Source organism: Phragmites australis, chromosome 11 (genome assembly GCF_958298935.1).
Source record: "Phragmites australis chromosome 11, lpPhrAust1.1, whole genome shotgun sequence".
Classification (NCBI taxonomy): domain Eukaryota; kingdom Viridiplantae; phylum Streptophyta; class Magnoliopsida; order Poales; family Poaceae; genus Phragmites; species Phragmites australis.
The window spans coordinates 7,798,191-7,819,678 of NC_084931.1; the positions used below are offsets into that span (position 1 = coordinate 7,798,191).

The following is a 21,488-nucleotide window of genomic DNA, read 5'->3' on the forward strand; positions in this document are numbered from 1 at the left end:
ATTGTATTTGAGACTAGTGAAGTACTACGATGTAAACCTATCTAAGACTCTGAACCCTAGTCAAATAGATTCATCGGAGGATTACAACACCTGTTCCCGCTCGCGCCGCTATCCCGACGCGTCCCAGTTGCCACCCGATGCGACAGGATAGAGGTCGTAAATTTATCTATCCAACCGTGCGAATTGGATTGGTCACTGTGCCACGGGCCTGGCCCCGGGCCCCGAGCGAGAGGCGCGGCCCCCACCACGTTGCTCGCGACTGGGAGCTTTGAACACGACACCGCAGCAGTGACCGGTGGGATCGGCGCACCGGGGGCACCGCTCTCGGTGCACGGCGTGGGAGCGGTGAGACCCGGAGGCTGACCGTGAAACCACCATAACCCGGCGTCAAAGCTGCGTAATCCAACGGCAGGGGGGTGGAAAAAGTGACGCGCGCTTTTCCCACCATGCATTTTTCCGCAGTCAAAAGCAAAGGCGAGGGACCACAAATGGTAAGCGGTAAAACGCAAACGGACGAAACTTGTTACGTAATCTTTAGAGGGTTCCCCGACAGGTGGGGCCGCTGCAGGTATCGACCACCTGTCGGTGACCTGTCAGTAAAGCTTCGCGGTAGATAAAGGCGACCGCTCCCTCCACCGCCGCACCCGAACGCTGTCACCTTCCCCTTTCCCAGCTCATTCCCCTCCCTCCGCAACTCGTCTCTCTCACTGTCGACCGCGTTACTCCTCCCACTGCCAGCTTGATAGCTTCCTACGGTTCTCCCACCACCTCAACCTCGAAGCGTCTCGTCGTCTCCTCCTCCACACTTACGCGCTAAGCAACTGCTTAATCCTAGCTCCAGCTCCATCTCTAACCTCGGAGCCGGAGCCGGAGCGCGGGGGACTCGCTCCTAGCAAGGAGCGCCATGTCGTCGCCGACGGCCGCGCCGGCGCCGACCACGCCCACGGCCCCGCCGGCCACCCCGTCTGCGCCGCCCCCAGCCACCCCGTCCGCGCCGCCCCCGGCCACCCCGTCCGCGCCGCCCCCGGCCACCCCGGCGGCTCCCTCCCCACCCGCGCCCGCGGCCCCACCGCCCTCCTCCTCCGTACCGCCGCCGGCGGTCCCCTCCGCTCCCCCTCCCGCGCCGTCAACCACCCCGGCGACTCCCTCGGCGCCGGCGCCCTCCTCCCCCTCCTCCCCGGGGACGCCCACCACCCCGTCCCCGCCCTCGGATACGCCGTCGCCCCCGTCGTCCGGAGGAGGGAGGTCCCCATCCACACCGTCGTCCGGTGGCAGGTCGCCGACGGGCAACTCACCCCCGAAGTCGCCGTCCTCGCCTTCGTCGGCAGGCGGCGGGTCCGGGGTGTCCACGTCGTTGGTCGTGGGCGTGGCTGTGGGCGGGCTCGTGCTGCTGCTTCTTGCCAGCTTCATATGCCTCTGCTGCCTCCGGAAGAAGCGGCGCCGCGCGCCGCCACCGCCGCACTACGGCTACCCGCCTCCTCCTCCCCAGTACAAGGGTGAGATCCCTTTTTACAGCTCCCAAGCCTGCCTGTCGCTGTCTAGATCCAGATCTGGTGCGTGGGTAGCGTGGCTAGTAGCTAATCACGTTGCTTTCGGGTGGCTGTGGATCTTAGGTGACGGATTGAACATGGCTTGGGTGTGCTAGCGCCCGATTCTGCGCGTAGGTGTTGCTGGCATGTGCATAGTGGGTTAAAATATGGTAATTTTAGTAAGTAGAGTGTGATTTTCAATTTCAATAGAACTGGACCTGGTTTTTTTGCTTATTAATTCTTAATTGTTCTGATGGAGAATTAGGTGGCGGATTGAACGTGGCTTGGGTGTGCTAGCGCCTGATTCTGCGCATAGGTGTTGCTGGCATGTGCATAGTGGGTTAAAATGTGGTAATTTTAGTAAGTAGAGTGCGATTTTCAATTTCAATAGAACTGGACCTGGATTTTTTGCTTATTAATTCTTAATTGTTCTGATGGAGAATTAGTCACTTATAAAAAGGTGTGCTCTTGTTAAGCAATAAATTACTCCGATGGTTTTTTAAGGCTACTTAGTGATGAGTAGATGATGTCATGCCTGTTGTCTAAATCAAATGTCACTTAATATATTCGGTTTTGCCTGTTGTATGTATTTTTATCTGGAGGAGAATGTAATTTGCATGTCATGCTTCGTGTACTCAGTTTTCAAGGATATGATACGTTCAATTATTAGTTGGTAAATGGAGACATACTTTCCCTCACATTATTTTATCTTGCTACAGAGGATCCATATGGCGGAACATACCAGAGTTGGCAGCAAAATGCACCTCCTCCTCCTCCTGAGCATGTGGTCAAGATGCATCCCTCACCTCCCCCAGCATATGCCAATCGTCCTCCGCAGCCAACGCCGCCTCCTCCACCCGCTATGATAAGCAGTAGTGGTGGGTCTGGTTCCAATTACTCAGGTGGTGAGATCCTACCTCCACCATCCCCTGGCCTTGCCCTTGGTTTCTCGAAGAGCACATTCACGTATGAAGAGTTGTTGAGGGCAACTGATGGATTCTCTGATGCTAATCTCCTTGGACAAGGTGGTTTTGGGTACGTTCACAGAGGATTGCTGCCTAATGGCAAAGAGATCGCTGTAAAGCAATTGAAACTTGGAAGTGGCCAGGGAGAGCGTGAGTTCCAGGCTGAGGTTGAGATTATCAGCCGAGTACATCACAAACATCTCGTGTCTTTGGTTGGTTATTGCATTTCTGGAGGGAAGAGGTTGCTTGTCTATGAGTTTGTCCCCAACAACACATTGGAATTCCACTTACATGGTATGCTCTTTTTCATGCTCGCAGTTCGCTTTATTATCTGTGATTCTTCATGTTTAATTATTCTACTTGGTTAGCCATTTGGATTGTTCAGTTGAAGGAAACTCCATAACCTGATATACCGCAGTTAAATAGCAGGCTCCCAGTATCTTCAGCCCACTCAGAGAGCAATCACTGGTTAGCTATTCCTCGGAGCTGGAATTTTTAATACCAGTATATCCTGAAAAGAAAGAACAACCCTTTTAGATAAAGAGAACTCAAATGCTATTGGCCCTTTTAGCAGAATATGCCTTTACTTCTTACCTGCTCAAAATGGCAATGCACAAAAAGCGTCTGACTTACTCAAATCAAAACTCCTTCTCTTGTAGGAAAATTCATGAATTAATTTTCCGTCTCCTCGAATTTGATTGGCACATCCATGAATGCATGATACAAGCTAATTGCTATATGCATCTGTCTTATGTCTCTTGCTCATGGTTATGACCTACTTGCTCCTTAGGGAAAGATCGACCAACAATGGAGTGGTCCACAAGATTAAAGATTGCTTTGGGTGCTGCAAAGGGTTTGGCGTACCTTCACGAAGACTGTGAGTTTGCATCCATAAATACCTTCTTTGTCTTTCAATTATATTTCCAAGAAAACATAGAAGTATAGTGACAAGCAGTCCTCAAGTAACATCTTCTTTACTTGACAGGCCATCCAAAAATCATCCACCGTGATATAAAGGCATCAAACATTCTTCTTGATTTTAAATTTGAAGCTAAGGTGCGTTATGACTTTCTTTTCCCACTTGTGGTAGTTTACAGCTGACTGTCCTCACTGTAAAACTGAAAATGTATTTCTTTATGCATTGCTTATTTTACATTTACCCTCTTTTTTTTTTGCATTAAGGACGTTTTGGCAGTCCACATGTCATGTGGTTCTCTCATTGTATGTCTGTTAAAGACATGAATGCTGTTGTAAGGCCGTTTTTGCTATAAACTCATTTTATTTGAGTGAGTGGGAAGTTGCTTTCTTTGAATAATTGGCAACATAAAAATTGGCAGTGCAATTTTTCCATAACCTCATTAGATGAGAAACTTATACAGCCTTCTTGCTTATGTGTCTAGATCATTCTATTTATTGTTTTGAGCTTTACTGTAACTAAGTAGTGCCTCTGTACAGGTTGCAGATTTTGGACTTGCAAAATTCACTACTGATAACAACACTCATGTTTCGACTAGAGTAATGGGCACTTTCGGGTATGTCTAAATTCTCAGCGCACTACTATGTACATTAAATATGGTGTTAAAGGTATACATTTTAGGCATACTGCAGACAGCACTCTATGGTTGAAATTTTCTAAAGCATGTGGATACCATCACTTAAGCAGTTTAGACTAGGTTGATAATGGTTAATTTTAGTTATGATACAACACCCTAGAGAATTTTAACCTTTGTATTTGCATCATATTCACATTACAGTAAAAATAATTAAAATGGTAGAGCTACCAGTAGATTTATTTCAGCATTCAACTTGCTATGCTGAAGTAATAATTATGGCTTGCTAATACACATTTTCTTGGTTCAGGTATTTAGCACCTGAGTATGCATCTTCTGGCAAGCTCTCTGAAAAGTCAGATGTATTTTCTTTTGGAGTCATGCTTCTTGAGCTAATAACTGGGCGGAGACCTGTTGACACAACCCAAACATTTATGGATGACAGCTTGGTTGACTGGGTAATTACTTCAAACAGCTTTTCTAGCTTTGATGTTGTTCAGAATTTCTTCTTTTTTCTGTTATGTCAAATAAAGGACACTGGATTTTACTTATAATTCTCATGATTTATTCTTCATATAAGGCGCTCATCTTGAGAATTGGCCCATGACTTGTCCATACAAATTAGATACCACTTGCTATAAGTGCATGTACATATTTCCATCTGCGTGCTTTATAATACTATCTTTACTCCAGAATAGTTCCTAATTCTAGTTCCACTGCTCCAGAAGCAAATTTCGGCCACTACTTTGGATCAGTGTTAATAAACGTTACGAGCTTGTACTACCTTGAGAATATCTTTGACAGAGTATCTGTTTGTACCTGCCATTCGACGTGGTCAACCTATAAATTATCTATCCTTTGATTTTTGACGGACTGTTACGTAGTAATCTTCCTGAGAGTAACATTACTGATCATCTGCAGGCAAGGCCCTTACTGATGCGAGCACTTGAGGATGGTGAATATGATGCTTTGGTGGATCCTCGGCTGGGAAAGGACTTCAATCCTAATGAGATGGCAAGAATGATAGCCTGTGCAGCTGCATGTGTACGCCATTCTGCACGTCGTCGCCCACGCATGAGTCAGGTAATATATGAACATCTTTTCTGAAAATGCCTTTATACTTCTCATCGACAAAATCTGTTCAATCCACTTTGTGTGTTGTTAATAGCTAATATTCAGAATCCATTGCATATATCACATGATTCCTACAATCACGAAACGTACTGTGTTGACGATGAAATGGTGATGTTCTGACTTTGAGTTGGAACTTAGGTCACTCTAGTTTGAATGAAGCATGCCACATTGCACCATGTGCTCATGAACTGTCATATATTCACTTGGTTGAATCATCTCATGCCTGATTGATTATCAGGTTGTTCGGGCTTTGGAAGGCGATGTGTCTTTGGAGGATCTTAATGAAGGTGTTCGGCCTGGTCATAGCCGCTTCTTCGGATCGTACAGCAGCTCCGACTATGATTCTGGCCAGTACAACGAGGACATGAAGAAGTTCAGGAAGATGGCATTTAACAACAACTATACCAGTAGCCAATACAGTGCTCCTACCAGTGAGTACGGCCAGATACAATCCGCATCAAGCAGCGAGGGCCACCAAACTCGGGAGATGGAGTCGGGCGTGATGAAGAAAAGTGCCTACAGCGGTTACAGTTCAGGATACAGCGGAGCCTCGTGAGGGAATTCCTTTTTTCTTTTCTTCTTTTGACATTTTCATTATTGCATTTGTAAAGTCTGGCCGAATTGTATGACCGAAGTTGCTGACTTGCGTCTGGCGAACCCGAGTTTGACCGAGTATAGCTTTTGGTAGCTGGAATTGTTGATTCTTTCATAAGTATGGTGTGGCCCACCAAGGTTCTTGTGCAATTCAAAGTGAGCTAACTGACTGTTGATATGTTGTCCATGGCTTCATTCTTCTTCAACGATGAGTCTCCTAAGCAGCTTGTGTATCGGTTTTCTTGCATCGATTTGTCCGGAAGATCTTCAGCGATGTCAGTTCTCATGTTCTGGTTCTTTCGCCAACTTCATTCCAGTACATGTATGCGAACTGGTATCACGGATAACTGGGTGTAATGTCTTTACTGCAAGCGAAGTTTCTGAAGTTCAGGTGTTAGGCGAGTTATCTCGGGAAGCCAGATTTGTGTCGTGCTGTGCGTGGGTTCTTTGGAAGCACGGCACATGGGACGGCTCACGAGATGATGCATGGACGCCTGGTTGTCTCGCGTACCTTTCCAGGCTCGCCTGTGGCGTCTGACGCGTGACCCATAAATCTTCAACAAAAGCGAACGCAGGTGAGGTGTTGGAGGGTGAGTAGTACAAGATTGCGCTTGTTGGTCTAGACTGTTCTTCTCTGTGCTGGGCCACTACTATCTTCTAGCTCCCATCATTTCAGGATATATATATATATATATATATATATATATATATAATTATATGTATATATATATATAATTATATGCCTGTTTAAATATTTACAACATAAGGCTATTGTCTATTTAATGGGTGAGAACAAGGTACCGCTCAATAAGTATGCGACATCTTATAGGCTATATGGTCTAACCGGTCTAAATTAAATAAGGTTGGTAACCTGGTAGCCACATCAAGGTCTCATCCATTCAACGAGTGGCATCTTATTGCTGCGCCCCTAAGGGTCTATCGAAAAGGTGTCGCCTGTTTTTGGTATGAAAGGAGTGTCGAGCGCCCGATCTAACGTCACATACTCATTTTCTCCCTTGCCAGCCAAGAGTAAGAGAAGAGAGGAGAGAGAAGAGGAGAGAGGGGGGGGGGGGGGAGGAAGAGAAGGTGAAGCCCTACTGGAGAAATAAGGTAATTTTTTTACTTAGTTTTTTTTACATACCTGGTAGGCTAGCTATCAGTGGTAGGTTTTGATATAGGTTAGATGTTAGATCTAAGATTTAGGCGTAGGTTTAGAATTAGGATTAGACATAGCTTAACAATTATATTTGGTCGGTAGGCATAAGTTAGTAATTAGATGTAGTATTTAGATATATGTTAGGTATTAGATGTATGATTTAGACATAATTTAGATAGAAGGTAGGTAATAGATGTAGTATTTAGAGCTTTTAGATGTAGCGACTCAGTGATTTTTTTTTCAACGTAGAGTAAATGTTGTACCATGTTTCTAATAACTGTTGCAATATTGCAGATGTTAGTTTACATTTTTTTGGTTCTATCATAATAATGGTAGGGTTTTATGTTGATGGTTGGTAAGTATGTCGGAAAAGTGGTAGTTTAGGATTTTTATGGGGACAATGAAATATTTTATGGTCCGAAAAGGGTAGTATTGTCGGTCTAGACCTATGCAGAAGAGTGTTGGGCATTTGTACGATTGGTTGATGAGGGATTTCAAAATAGACACTGAGGTTCAAGAGACGACTATTAGTATTGTGGGCAATCGTAGAAGAGATGGTGTGTACTGGGAGGTGTACTCGCGTAGGGAAAATCAAGTATGGAGGAGGTATCAACAAGATGTAGTGAAAAGAGGTTGGCCACCTATGTTACTTGTGTAATGGAAAAATAATGAGGAAGTTGGGGAGATGCATGGTGGGAGTACGCGGAGGAGGAGGAGGGTGATGAGGAAGAGTGTGATGATGAGGAGGGTAATAACCATGGCAAACCAGATGCTAGACAGTCATCGGCTGATCCGATTAAACCCATCGGTGAGACATACGATGGGGAACGAATCCCTTCTCTAATTGAACCGATGGAAATGGATGATCTTGAGGCCGATGAAGCTTCTGAGTATGACATGTCAGATGATGAGAACGATATAATATTCATGTTCTCACAGACTGGAACAATCTTAACTTTAACAACCTTGTGGCGAATGAGAGGAATCGAGTGCCCTAGGAGTATATGCAAAATGAGGTGACCGAGGTGGCTAGGTACCCTACCAATCAGGCCATAAAAGATGCTGTGATTCAATAGGCGATATCGCTTCGATGACAGTTTTATGTTGTGAAGTTAAGCAAGAAGGATATATGATGTGAAGTGCATGAAGGAGGGTTATCCATGGTGGGTGCACAACTTTAAGGGGAAGTTGGCTGAGTGTTGGGAGGTGTCGGTTGTGGTAGACCATACTTTCACATTGGACGAACTTGAGTCCAGCCACATGAATATCACATCAGCCTTTGTTGCCAATGTGATGTACGTACAGATTATGAACAACCTGAACTACGAATCAGGATCTATAATCAGGGCAATTGAGGAGGAGTACAAGTACACTATCAGCCACAATAAAGCATGGAGAGTGAAAAGGAAGGCAATTGAGATGAGGTTTGAGACCTACAAAGCGTCATATTGCAGACTATTGCTCGAAAGAACCCGGGGACGTATTACGACTTTGATAAGTACCCATTGTTGTCGGAACCTGGCAAGTATGTCCTGAAGCGAAGCTTTTTTTTTTGTCTTAAGACCATGCATCAAAGCTTTCGAGCATTGTCGGCCTATCCTTTACATCGATGACACTTCCCTTACCGACATATACAAGGGTCAGATTTTGACTACTATTGGAGTTGATGGGAATAACCAAGTATTATTGTTGGCCTTTGCTTTTATAGAGAGTGAGAACACCATAAGTTGGTATTGGTTACCGTACCATGTTCATATGATAATTATGGGTGCTCGACCGGACGTATGCCTTATACATGACCAGCATGCAGGGATATTCAAGGCTATTCAGAATCCGTAGAATGGTATAGAGGATGGAATGATGGGTCCTGTGTGGCCAGATCTGTAGCATAGGTGGTGCATGAGGCATTTGGGTGCAAACTTCTTTTGGCAATTCAAGAACAAGAACCTTATGAACATGTTCAAGTGGTTGTGCGGTTAGAACCAATAGCGAAAGTTTGATGTAGTTTAGACCATGAGAACTTCACAACACATATACGAAGTTCTTTGCAAGGACAAACAAAGGAGGAGGGCAAGAGTGAGATAATTACCCAAGAGTGCACCCTCTTCAATGATAGTTGTGTTTGTATCTGCTACGAGTTGATGCTACTGCACAAGCCATGCTCACATATGATTGCCGTATATTCTGTGACGGGCATGAGGACTCAAAGGTACGTCTCAGAGTACTTCAAGAAAGAAGCCTTGTTCAACACCTGGAACTATGAGGTCTATGATTTCGGGATTTACGGTTATTTCACGAAGGATCTTGGGCTGGATTGTGCGTTCATCCTTGATCCTAAGAAGATGAAGTAGAAGAAGGGACAGCGGAGGATGATGAGTATCCGTAATGACATGAATGAAGCAAAAGTTGGTCGTCACATGAAATGGTGCATCAAGTGCAACGAAACATGGCACACATACAATAAATGCACCGTTGGTGTGCCAAGTGCCAACCCTGATGAAGTAGATCCTTCTGGCTCAGCTACAGATGGGAGACATCCTTGTGCTCGTCGATCGCCAGCTTCGTCAACTCATTAAGTTTGATTAATGTTGTAATTTGTGGCATGACGGATATTCATGTTTGAAACATTGTAGTTTGCTATTGTAGTAGTGAGACTGTTATTATGTTTGAGTTGTAGTATGTTAAGTTGTGATTGTTATTTTCAGCGAGTACGTTGTGTCATGTGGAATGTATTTATGGAACCACGTTAATATATTTGTGCACACATTGAACAATTTAATCTCCCATGTCATATGTTGCACTCTACCTTGTTTCTTTGTATTTGTTTTGCTTATCAAACTATAAATAACTTGTCAATATGTATGTATAGCTCACCTAGAGGTTCTTGACCCTTAGCTCAACGTGAGCCACCGTTCGTACCTCACTGCTGTGCAGGCTGAGGAGCTCCCGGTACTATGACTTCTCAACATGACCCTACTAGTGGCCCTTGTGGACAGGTGGCATCTCGAGATGAACACCCTCCACTTTCGTGCTGCGAGATGGCGCTCACTCTTCAAGACGTGTCCCTGCTACCGGCCTACCTTGCGTGGGTGCCACTGTTGGTGTGAGGGACGTGGGCGTTGCATGGCGTGATGAGTTGCTTGCCTGCTTCTCTACCGTTCACTGGAGGGACAACCTAGCCCCCTTCAGGCCTTTTCTGAGGTCGAAGAAGCACGACTTGACTAAGGTCTTTCTCGTTTAGTTTGTGTTACGTCCCTCTTGTACTATTTTCTCATGTCATTTATGTTACTAAACGATGAAATTATTTGTAGTCGTTTCTTCATTGACAAGCAACCAACACCCACCATTGGCAGGCGATGACGATGTCTCCCACCACTTATAGGCCTACTTGTTGTGGTTGTTTGGGTGGATCATGTTCATTGAGACCCATAGCAACATAGCCTTGTGGAGCATGATCCCCTACACCACAAAGATTGTGGATGCCAGACCAGGGAGGTCCTGCAGTACAACTGGGCTTCAGCTAGGCTGACTGCAATGTACTGGGGCCTGTGCGACACCTGCACGAAGACCGGTGTGAATGCGATCCTCACCAAGTGTCCGCTACTGCTGCAGTTGTGTTTGTACGAGCGGTTCACCATCGGTAGGCCCGTTGTCGACCACAACGCGTATGAGCTTCATGCCGACGTTGTCAATGGCTCGACCATGGGCTCTTTGTGGTGCCAACGTCAGGTAAGAGCTAAGAAATTTGCATATATTTGTTAAATCCTCCCATTATTATGTTTCTCTAACTTCGTTTTGTTGCACCACCATCGGTTGGACAGTGGCCTTGACATTCCCAAGGTGAGTTGAGCACGACGTTCGATCAGATCTACCGGTAGGTACATAAGGTGATCAAGTCATTCAGCTGTAGGTCATCCTTGAGTGTTTTGATGGGACCACGAGCACTGGCTCCTCTCCCGCCACACCCCTCGGCCATGTTCATGTCCCCGCCACAGCCACTAGTATGTTTGATCTTCATCGTCGAGTCCTCGAGGCCATCTTTCACCTCGTCTGTTGACCCGGACTGTGGTGGCGGCTCAGCGAGGTAGTCTTTCATCGGCGACGATGACTCGCACTATAATGCGCCTTGGTGATGCACTCTTTCTTCAGCGTCGGTGACCCCTACTACGGTGTCATAGCATCGAGGACAACGTTCGTTGGTGTCGGTGACTACTTCTACTCCAGCAGTGGGTCTACGTAGCCTTTCTTACCTCAGGTATGACACTCGCTTCATGAATAAGCAATTATTACATATCTCATGCTTTATCGGTGCTAACATGTTTTCTTCATTCTTTCATGTGCACAGATTGAGGATCTCGGGGATGTAGATGCGCAGGCGAGCTACACAGAGCAGCTCATTGGGGACAGTGCTCAGGTCCCTGAGTACAACTACATCTTTGGCTAAGGGGACGAGCTCACCACGTCGTAGCTACATGGCACACCACTTACAAGGACACAAGGCACCCAAGACGACTATGTGACTGATCGTTCCACTGAACACGCTAACGTACTCAATGCACCACATGAGAGCGCAGAGGCGTAGGGTTCTGAGGGGGGTGAGACCAGGGGGTTGTCCCCAAGAGGGGACACAATCTTTAGGATAGTGTATCGCTCTATGTACTTATCGGTTATGACTTTGTAGTACCTTAATGATCTATATTCATGCTACTATGTTATTGTCAATATCATAACATCTTGTATCTACTGTGTTTTTGTTTTGTGATGCTATTCGACCCATAGAGTCATACAATGAGCACTCCATAACAATCACAATAAACTCGTCAACCTAAGGTACAATGGCATGTACGATACACCTAGTGGCAGACCAGAGTTTCAGCTAACATGCCTTAGGGAATGTAAAAGAGCGTAGATCAAAGGTATGGCACACAAATAACAACGACATCCTGATAATGGTTCTAATCGTATTGACTTAGGGTGAACTACGAGGAGCCTCCTGAGTTCCAATATGATCCACCACCATATTGCGCTGACGAAAGAGGAGGAGGAGGTGCATCCCTCTTGTGGCATAGGCAGGGGCACCATGGATCAATGCATACAGTAGGGTCCTTGAGGTGTATTACAGGAGGACTTAGCATATTCTCCACCTCTCTCTGCAAGACGAAGATTTGGTCTCACAGGTGGTGGATGTAATCTTGGATATGCTACATAATAGGAGGATCGACCCATCTCATGTATTGGCAGTGGTCAGGGTCATTGTCCAAGGCCTGCAGAAATGTGGAGGTCACAATCTAGAATATTTCAAAAAACAGATACTAATGTTCACAGTGATATAGTTCTCACCCTCCCAAGAGAACATCTGAAGAATCGATTCCCTCCATGAATGCTCCCATCATACATCTGAACAACACAGTCGTAGCCATGGGAGCACTTGGACCACGACTCATTCGGGTGATCGTAAATCCTTAGGTGACTTGGAGGACAAAAATAACTCTTATCCTACAAAGGGAATTTGTAAAGAGGCTCATCGTACTTTGTTGGCCCAAACGAACCCTCACATCCCACCGCTAGCCGATAGTACTTGTCTTTTCATCTGAAAGGACTTTTCATACTGCAACTATTTTTGTATTGCACATTATGTACTTTCACTTGCTAATTTTTTACTCTTATCGTCTCGAAACAGGTCATCATGGATTCCTGGAGGAACCACCGCATGGGAGTGCCACAATGTCACGAGTGTCCATTGTGCAGGTGTGGCGATGGAGCTCGAATGTCAATGTCCTTCGAGGTTGAGACTTTTGGTAGGAGGTTTTTCATGTGTCCGGAGCTTGACAACTTTTTCATGGTGCATTTCTCTTTTGCCCTTTGTCCACACCTCCCAACTAAACATTGACTAGAGCACTTATAACGCTGGGTGTATTGTCCTAAACCATGTCATTTCAAGGAATGGATCAACTTTGTCAGACCATCATACAGTGGGGGCTACATCAGAGAGGCTGAAACCAAACATGAGTACGAGATTAGGATGGAGGAAGCATGGTTGTGGCAGGTGGCACAACATGAGCACCAACAAGAATGTCAACGCCGAGAACATGAACACAAGCGACAGGCTGATGAACTTCAGGGGTGTGAGGAGGAACACTGTCTCTAACAAGACATTCGAAGGAGGCAGGAGGCCGAACTTCAAAGGTATGAGGAAGAACTACAAACGCGTGAAGTATTCCTGCATCGGAAAGAAGAGGCTGAGACGAAGCGGCATGTCAAAGAAGGGGTGACATCCCGAGTCCACCTAGTAGAAGCCTTTTCCTATTTGCATTAATGTAATATTACTGTCAATTTTGTGTTACCCTCAGACATCCAACCATGCTAATAAAATGGATGTCTTGTACTAGAACTTGTCACATTAATATACTTTACTTGATTTAAGCGTAGCCTTTTTAAAAGTAGTATTTTGAGACCTAGCTATTTTAGACCTAGCCTTTTCAGAAGTAGTCTTTTTAGGCTTAGTCTTTTCAGATATAGCATTTTTAGAAGTAGACTTTTTAGACCTAGCCTTTTCAGACATAGCCTTTTTAGAAACAGGATTTTCAAAAGTAGACTTTTTAGAAGTAACATTTTTTGTTAACATGCCCACTCCTTATAGCGGAATCAACTCATTTCCCAGGGCCAATTTTCATGGACTTAGTCCATGCACCAGCACGAAATCGTACTATAAATAGATGATCTCCTGGCCACATGTAGAACCAAACCACTAGCCTCAACCTCCACAACTCTGAACAAAATGGCGTCCGATCCTTTCCCCAGGAAATACTTGCCGGATACTACACCTGATGGGGTCGAAGTGCTCATGTGCAGGTGTAGAGACCTTTGTAGGGTGATGAAGTCCTTCAAGTTCTTTGACACCTACAGAACGAGGTTCTTTATGTGCCGCAACTATGAGTACGATCCACCCTAGGCACCAATGTTGGCTCCCGCCTTCAGGTAATCACTTCTGCCCAAACTATTCCAAATACTACTGAGATTTACCACTGAACATTTTGGTCTCTGGTGCAGTCTCCACCACAATTATGTGACTAACAGTGGCTGAATATTGAGTAGTCGCAAGCGGATGTGTTCCTCCTTCATACTCAGCACCGCACTGCTGGGAGATGCTTCCATAATATGTAAGCCTATGAAAGGAGGGAGGTTACGCATAAGTGCATCCAGGAAGAGAAACAAAAGATAAGGGAGGGGCATAACCACATGATGGCGGAGGCCCGTGAGGCAGAGAGGAAGAGGAAGCGTGAGAAGGCACGTTGGGTGCGTGAGGCAGGATCGGAGGTGGCGAGGAAGGGATAGTACCAATGTTAAACTCAGTAGACTAGATCTTGTAATCCTGTTGTTTACATTTTTTTAAGACATGTTAGGTTTAGAAGTGGTACATGCATAGGTTAGAATGATCATGTACCGTACATGACACCATGTATGTTTTAGCTGCCATTAAAATCATTGTGTTCAACCTTCCTAATCGTGAATTCTGGGTATCCAAAATATCGCATAAACATCTAATAGCAATAGACACATTGACAACAAAAAATGACGGCGTACAGACGACGCTTATTCTGTCACAAACCAAATCAACACCAGGCTAAAACCCTAATTTAGCAAGGTGTTGCCCGCTACGACGATAATAAGATGTCGCCCAACCAACAGGTGACACCTTCTGCGTTAGGTTAGCAGCCAACCACATTGGCCTACCACATTCATCAGGCGACACCTTACTCTCGCCCATTGAACGGGCGATGGTAGCCTAGTCTTGCAAATATTTAACGGAAATGTAATTTTGCACATATTATATATATGTATATATATATGTATGTATGTATATATATATATGTATATATATATATATGTATATATATATATATATATGGGACACCTATTCTATACTCCTAGGAGTATGTACTCCCACATGCAATATACCACCTAAACAAACACTTTATACTCTTTTATCATTTTTAGTATACTCTAATACTAATTCTAAGATACTCCAATATGAGTTGTATGAAAAAAAATTCAATGTTAGCCTTTCATTTTTGCTATATACTCTTTTTTTACACATAAAAGAAGTATATACGCAAATTAAGATAAAAATCATGGAATTTCATAAAAATTTTCGTGGGATTTGTATTGTAGTATCTTATAATTACTAATGAAGTATATTTAAAGTGATAAAGAAGTATAACATATGTGTAAAAGTGGTATATGAGAGATGGGAGTACATACACCCAGGAGTACATACTAGTTTTCCTATATATATGTATATATATATACGTATCCCAATTCAGAATTTGAGTATTCGACGGTATGTTCAGAACAAAATGAGCGACTGGAGGTAGCACCTCGTCCGTTGTTGTTTGATGGGCTGTCCATTCGGGCCTAACCTTCGAACAACGGAACTGCTAACGAGTGCGCCCAACAGGACGAGGGATTTAAATCTGGTGCGATGCACTATTTCCCAAGAGCTAAATAAATTTATCTTCCAATTCAAAATGGAGTGTGTGTTTCGAAAATAGTTCACATAACTTAGAATTAATTGAATAAAATATGTTCCAAATTGAATATATTTAGCTTTTTTGTTTTTCCTAAAAGCTGAACAATTCAAATACTATCCGTATAATTAAAATATATAGTCCAAAAAATACTTATAAAATGTTGGATATGTCTTTGCAAATTATTATATTAGGTCTCACAAATTATTGCATATATATTTTCCTACAATATCGCATAGGGCAAAAGAGAGTTGGTTAAGGTACTTTTAATTGTAATAAATTTCTCTTTTCTTTTCCCTTTTACTTTTTGTCCTTTTCATATTTTCCTTCTAATCTAGATTAATTTAGTACCTAAGAATTAAGGCTCTGCTTGGTTCTCGGAATTAGGATGAATGAATTGAATTGGGCCTTAAATCCAAAGCCATGTGTAAATAGAAATGAGACTCCAATTCAATTTAGCTGTTTGGATCACAAATGAATTTCGTTTTTGGAACTTAGCTCCATGCCAAATTCAAATGTTGTTTGGATGTGTTATTTTGACAATTGATAAAAAGTTTCTTCGAGAGATGAGATAAGTAGCAGCAACCGGTTGGACATTGGGAAGAAAAAGGAGGCGGCAACAGAGCGAACCAGCAGCATCATGACAGGAGGCGACAAATCAACCGACCTTGGGGAATAAGGAGGTCGCTCCGAGAGACCTCGATGGTGTCGCTGAAGTTGGAGAAGACGGAGGCGGCGCCGGTGGATCTTGATGGTGCCAGCGGAGTTAGGGAAGATGGAGGCGGTGTCGGCGGATCTCGACGGTGTCACCGGAGTTGGGGAAGATGATAAAGGTGACACCGATAGATCTCGATGGTGTCACTGGAGTTGGGGAAGATAGAGGCGATACCGACGGATCTCAACGGTGTCACCAGAGTTAGTGAAGATGAGGCAACATCGACGGATCTCGATGGCATTGTCGAACTTGGAGAAGAAGAAGGTGGCACCGGTGGATCTTGACGGCGTTGCTAGACTTGGAAGAAGGAAGTGGCATCGGCGAACTGGGGGAAGAAGGCGGTGGTCTGGTTGTGGTGAACAGTGAAGTGCAGTGAGAGGCCACCAGTGGACGGGAGAGGTTGCAGGCATCGGGGCTACCAGAGCTCGAGTTGGAGGAGGCAAGAAGCCGTTGGGATTCTTGTGTTAGTCACGATTCTGTCTAGAAGACGTGCGATTCAGAGGGGTTGAGCTCAATATTAATGGGCTCCCACTCTAGTTGCTCTCAAATCTAGATGGAATCGAGCTCCAATTCTATTTCTGATTCATAGTCCATCCAAAACAACTAAATTCAACTATGCTTAATTCTAATTCAGCGATTCTGGCCTCAATTCAGAGAACCAAATAGGCACTAAAGGTTTGCCAAATATTTACTTCCTCGGGCCTTCTTGCCCCTAGTGGATTTTGCATGGGCCATAGTTGGTCACACCCGACATCATATCTGTGAATGTTTGCATGAGCTGTAGCCTCTTAGGTATGTCTTGAAGAGAGGCCCGACAGCCGTATCACAAGATGAGACCTCATATTCATAGGACGCACTACCTATAGCTTTGGAGTAGCATGGCCCATCAAGGCCCAGCAATGATAGGGCCACAACCCACTCGCTGAGGTAATGCTTTTTTTTCCTTCTTTGTTTTATTCATTTATTTTACTGATTCTACATTTTGTGTTTTTTATACACTCAACATTTTGAAAGACTAGATTTAACATTTTTCAAAATTTGGTTCAACGATTTTTAAATGCTTTTAAAACATTTTATCTGTACACTCAAAATGTTATTTTTTTAAAAAAATCAAAAATACGAAAGTCTGCTTCCACCAGCAGCATTGCTTCCTTGTATGCCTGTCTTCAGCCGCAGCCTCCTTTCGTGGCCGCGTCCACCGCTATTCCAAGCTGGTAGAAGCCCAGTGGCCATTGTGCCGAGTCGCTGCTGCGCTGAGCCACCGCAAGGGCGTGTCATGCCGGACCTGCCCAGCTCAATCGTCAAAATCTTTTATTTTCCTGAGAGGCACATGGAAATCTTGGTTGGTTTTGTGCATGCTGCTGCGCGAGCGCGACATGTTGCGCACGTCTGCCAGTGGAATAGGCAAACATACACACGAACAAACGTATACAAATATGTTAGCTAAATCGTTGCTTGGACTCGTTGTATGATTTCTCTCGTTGCACAAGTGCTCAAACCAAGATTAAGTGTTAAATCGAATCCTTAATTACAACCAAAATAATTCACCCAGGAAGCTTGTGGGAATATCTCTCTAACGAACTCTGAATTTTACAAAACGAATCTCGTTAGTGCGAAACTCGGTTTCAACACTTTTCAAGTCCATTAGCCGCCTCGATTGGACTTGTCAAACAGGGTCCCAAATAAATATTTTGAAATACGGAGCAGTGGCCTTGAATCGCTGCGCTCCTGCTTGCACACTGTCTTGTGGACCTAGCCACCTCCTGGGCCCTGCCTCCACATATTGGCTGCATCGGGCGAGCCGGGCTACCGCCGATGGAAGCTTCAGTGGAAGTCCTCGTGGGCAAGCCAGCGCAGCCGCAGCGTGCGGGGAAGCCGCTCTTCCATCTTGGTTAGCTCGTAGCTTACCCCTGCCGAAGCTACTCGGCTACTACATGGTTTTTTATTTTTATGCAAGTGGCAGGCCAAGTTGGTACCTACCTTGGTCGTTACCACTAGTCCCAATTCCACTTGACCCCAAGTGAGTTGTAGTGCTGTTGTGTGATAATTGCAGCGTCGTCATTGACTCGTTGCCGTGTCTTGATTTCAGGCCATAGATAGAGCTCCTGCGTGTTCTGTTCGACCTCTTTCTATATGTATCCTCTTCTTCTTCCTTCTCCGAAGAGCAGAGCAGAGCAGAGCGGCACACATACGTGCATCCATCCATTCTCAGCCATACTTCCTCTCTTCCACAACCAATTCTCTTCTCCATGCCTCCCCTCTACACATTTCTCGGGCTGCTGCTCCTCTCTTCCCTGCACCACACTCCTTCATGTTCCGCTGCAACTCCAAATTACACTCTCACGGCAGGCCAGGCGCTCGCCGTCCGCGACAAGCTCGTCTCGAGGAACGGCAAGTTCGCGCTCGGCTTCTTCCAGCCAACAGCAATCATCAGTAAGTCCGACAACACCACCATCACCTCCCCCAACTGGTACCTCGGCATATGGTTCAACAAGATTCCGGTTTTTACCACTGTATGGGTTGCTAATAGGGAGAACCCAATCACTGACCCCATGGTCAAGTTCACACAGCTCAAACTCTCAAACGATGGCAACCTTGTCATCGCAAACCATGCCGGTGCCGGATCCGTAATCTGGTCCACTAGCATTGTCAGTAGGACAGGAACTACTATGAACAACACTAGTGCCGTTCTATTGGACAGTGGAAACCTTGCCCTCGTAGAAAGCCCATCATCTAATGTGACATTGTGGCAGAGCTTTGACTACCCAATAGATGTCGTGCTTCCTGGTGCCAAGTTTGGCAGGAACAAGATCACCGGTTTCAACAGTCTGGGCATCACAAAAAAGAGCCTGATTGATCCAGGTCTCGGCTCTTATAGCATTGAGTTAGACGCCAGCGGTGTCGTCCTCAAGCGCCGCAACCCCTCGGTAGTGTATTGGCATTGGTTATCTGGAGAATCGCAATTGAAACTCATACCGATACTCAAGTCGATACTAGAATTGAATCCAAAAACCAAAGGTTTGGTTGACCCCACATTTGTTGATAACAGTGAAGAGGAGTACTACATGTACACTTCACCGAATGAATCAGCTTCCACATTCGTTTCGCTAGACATCTCTGGTCAGATCAAGCTGAACGTTTGGTCGCGAGCCAATCGGTCTTGGCAAAGCATATTTGCCCAGCCTGCTGATCCCTGCACTCCGTTTGCTAGCTGTGGACCTTTCACGGTCTGCAACGGCATTGCAAACCCATTCTGTGACTGTATGGAGAACTTCTCTCAGAAGTCACCTCGGGATTGGGAGCTCGATGATCGAACAGGAGGCTGCATCAGAAATACTCCGTTGGATTGCACTAGTAAGAAAAACATGACAAGTTCAACAGACATTTTCCACCCCATAGTTCATGTTACATTGCCCTATAGCCCCCAAAGCATAGACGATGCTACAACACAAAGCAAGTGCGAAGAAGCTTGTCTCAATGACTGCTCATGCAATGCTTATTCCTATAACAGTAGCAGATGCTCTGTCTGGCATGGGGAACTGCTTAGTGTAAATCGGAATGATGACATCGATAATAATTCTGAGGATGTTCTTTACCTTCGCCTTGCTGCCAAAGATTTGCCAAGTTTGAGGAAGAGCAAAAGAAAACCAACCGTTGGAGTTGTTGCTACTGCTGCAATCATTATTAGTTCTATGTTACTAATGCTTGTGCTGTTATTCATGATTTGGAGGAACAAATTCAAGTGGTGTGGTGCGTCATTATACGACAATCAAGATAATGGTGGAATTATAGCCTTTAGATACTCTGATTTAGTTCATGCTACGAAAAACTTCTCAGAAAAGCTGGGAGCAGGTGGTTTTGGTGCTGTATTCAAGGGAGTGTTAAGTGACTCGACTACTATAGCAGTGAAAAGGCTTGATGGTGCCCGTCAGGGAGAGAAGCAATTCAGGGCTGAGGTGAGCTCAATTGGGTTGATCCAACATATCAACCTAGTCAAATTGATTGGCTTCTGCTGCCAAGGTGATAAGAGGTTACTTGTGTATGAACACATGCCAAATGGGTCTCTTGATGCCCATCTATTTCAGAGCAATGCTGTTATGCTAAATTGGAACACCAGGTATCAAATAGCCCTAGGAGTTGCTAGAGGACTGTCCTACTTGCATCAGAGTTGCCACAAATGCATTATACACTGTGATATTAAGCCACAAAACATACTTCTCGATGCATCATTCATTCCTAAAATTGCAGATTTTGGGATGGCAGCATTTGTAGGAAGGGATTTTAGCCGAGTTCTGACTACATTCAGAGGAACTGCAGGGTATCTTGCCCCAGAGTGGCTTAGCGGAGTTGCTATTACACCAAAAATTGATGTTTACAGCTTCGGTATGGTACTGTTGGAAATGATATCAAGAAAGAGAAATTCACCTGAAGTATACACTAGCAGCAGCGATCATGTTGAATTTTTCCCTGTGCGAGCCATTAGAAAGCTTCATGAGGGAAACGTACAGAGTTTGGTGGATCCACAGTTACAGGGTGACTTCAATTTGGAAGAGGCTGAAAGGGTTTGCAAAGTTGCATGTTGGTGCATCCAAGATAATGAGTTGGATCGGCCGACCATGGGTGAAGTGGTCCGGGTTCTTGAGGGTCTACAAGAGCTTGATATGCCCCCGGTGCCAAGACTACTTGCTGCTATAACTGAACACTCTGATGCAGCTTTAATGTAATATTCATAAATACTTCGTAGTTGACGTTACTACTCTTTGTTTCATCAAATCTGAAAGCTCTAATGTGGAACAGAAGGAATAAAGGAAGGCAAGCTTGCAATTTCTAAATTGTATCATATGGTGCATGTGTCTCCTGTTCTCTTATTTACGTTTTTTAATGACCGATTATAGTAATCAAGCAATGGAAATAAATATGGGAGAAATAAAAAGTATGTGTATGTTTTGTCGATGGGGCAGTTGACATATATCATTAATCTGAAGGAAGAAGTTGATATATGCCGCTACATACTGCTTGCTTTAGAAATATGTCACTTCTAAGTTTCTTATCGAAATATGCCACTACTAAGTTGATATATGGCTATGAACGCTCAGCTATTTGTATGTTACTTTCAATGAAAAAACTGCAACTATTCTCTGGTAGTCGGGTAACTAGGTAGCGCACATACAAGGGCAAAAACTACACTCAGGCATGGATAACACTTTCAACTTTCTAACACGTGCCAGCAGATACTACGAGCTGGTCATTAGCTAAACAGAGAACACAGAATATAAATTCTAAAAACTAACGAAATCTGTGCCTAAACAGGAACAAA

At 44.6% G+C, this 21,488-nt stretch overlaps 2 protein-coding genes and 1 long non-coding RNA gene across 3 annotated transcripts; all 3 read left to right on the forward strand.

The window, feature by feature from the left end:
* Positions 1 to 656: 656 nt before the first annotated feature.
* LOC133884361 (proline-rich receptor-like protein kinase PERK1) lies at positions 657 to 5,978 on the forward strand. Its single transcript, XM_062323737.1, has 8 exons — positions 657 to 1,496; positions 2,249 to 2,788; positions 3,285 to 3,371; positions 3,480 to 3,550; positions 3,950 to 4,026; positions 4,355 to 4,502; positions 4,966 to 5,127; positions 5,417 to 5,978. Exons 1-8 carry the CDS (start codon positions 905 to 907, stop codon positions 5,732 to 5,734), a joined length of 1,995 nt encoding a protein of 664 aa, XP_062179721.1. The 5' UTR covers positions 657 to 904; the 3' UTR covers positions 5,735 to 5,978.
* A 3,874-nt stretch (positions 5,979 to 9,852) lies between these two features.
* LOC133885874 (uncharacterized) lies at positions 9,853 to 11,529 on the forward strand. The gene is made up of 4 exons (XR_009903270.1): positions 9,853 to 10,154; positions 10,240 to 10,657; positions 10,750 to 11,183; positions 11,274 to 11,529. It is a non-coding gene; the product is annotated as an uncharacterized LOC133885874 (long non-coding RNA).
* Positions 11,530 to 18,200: 6,671 nt separating this feature from the next.
* On the forward strand, positions 18,201 to 21,011 carry LOC133885208 (G-type lectin S-receptor-like serine/threonine-protein kinase At2g19130). Its single transcript, XM_062324879.1, has one exon. The coding sequence runs from the start codon at positions 18,421 to 18,423 to the stop codon at positions 20,893 to 20,895; it is 2,475 nt and encodes an 824-aa protein (XP_062180863.1). The 5' UTR covers positions 18,201 to 18,420; the 3' UTR covers positions 20,896 to 21,011.
* The last annotated feature ends 477 nt before the right edge of the window (positions 21,012 to 21,488 follow it).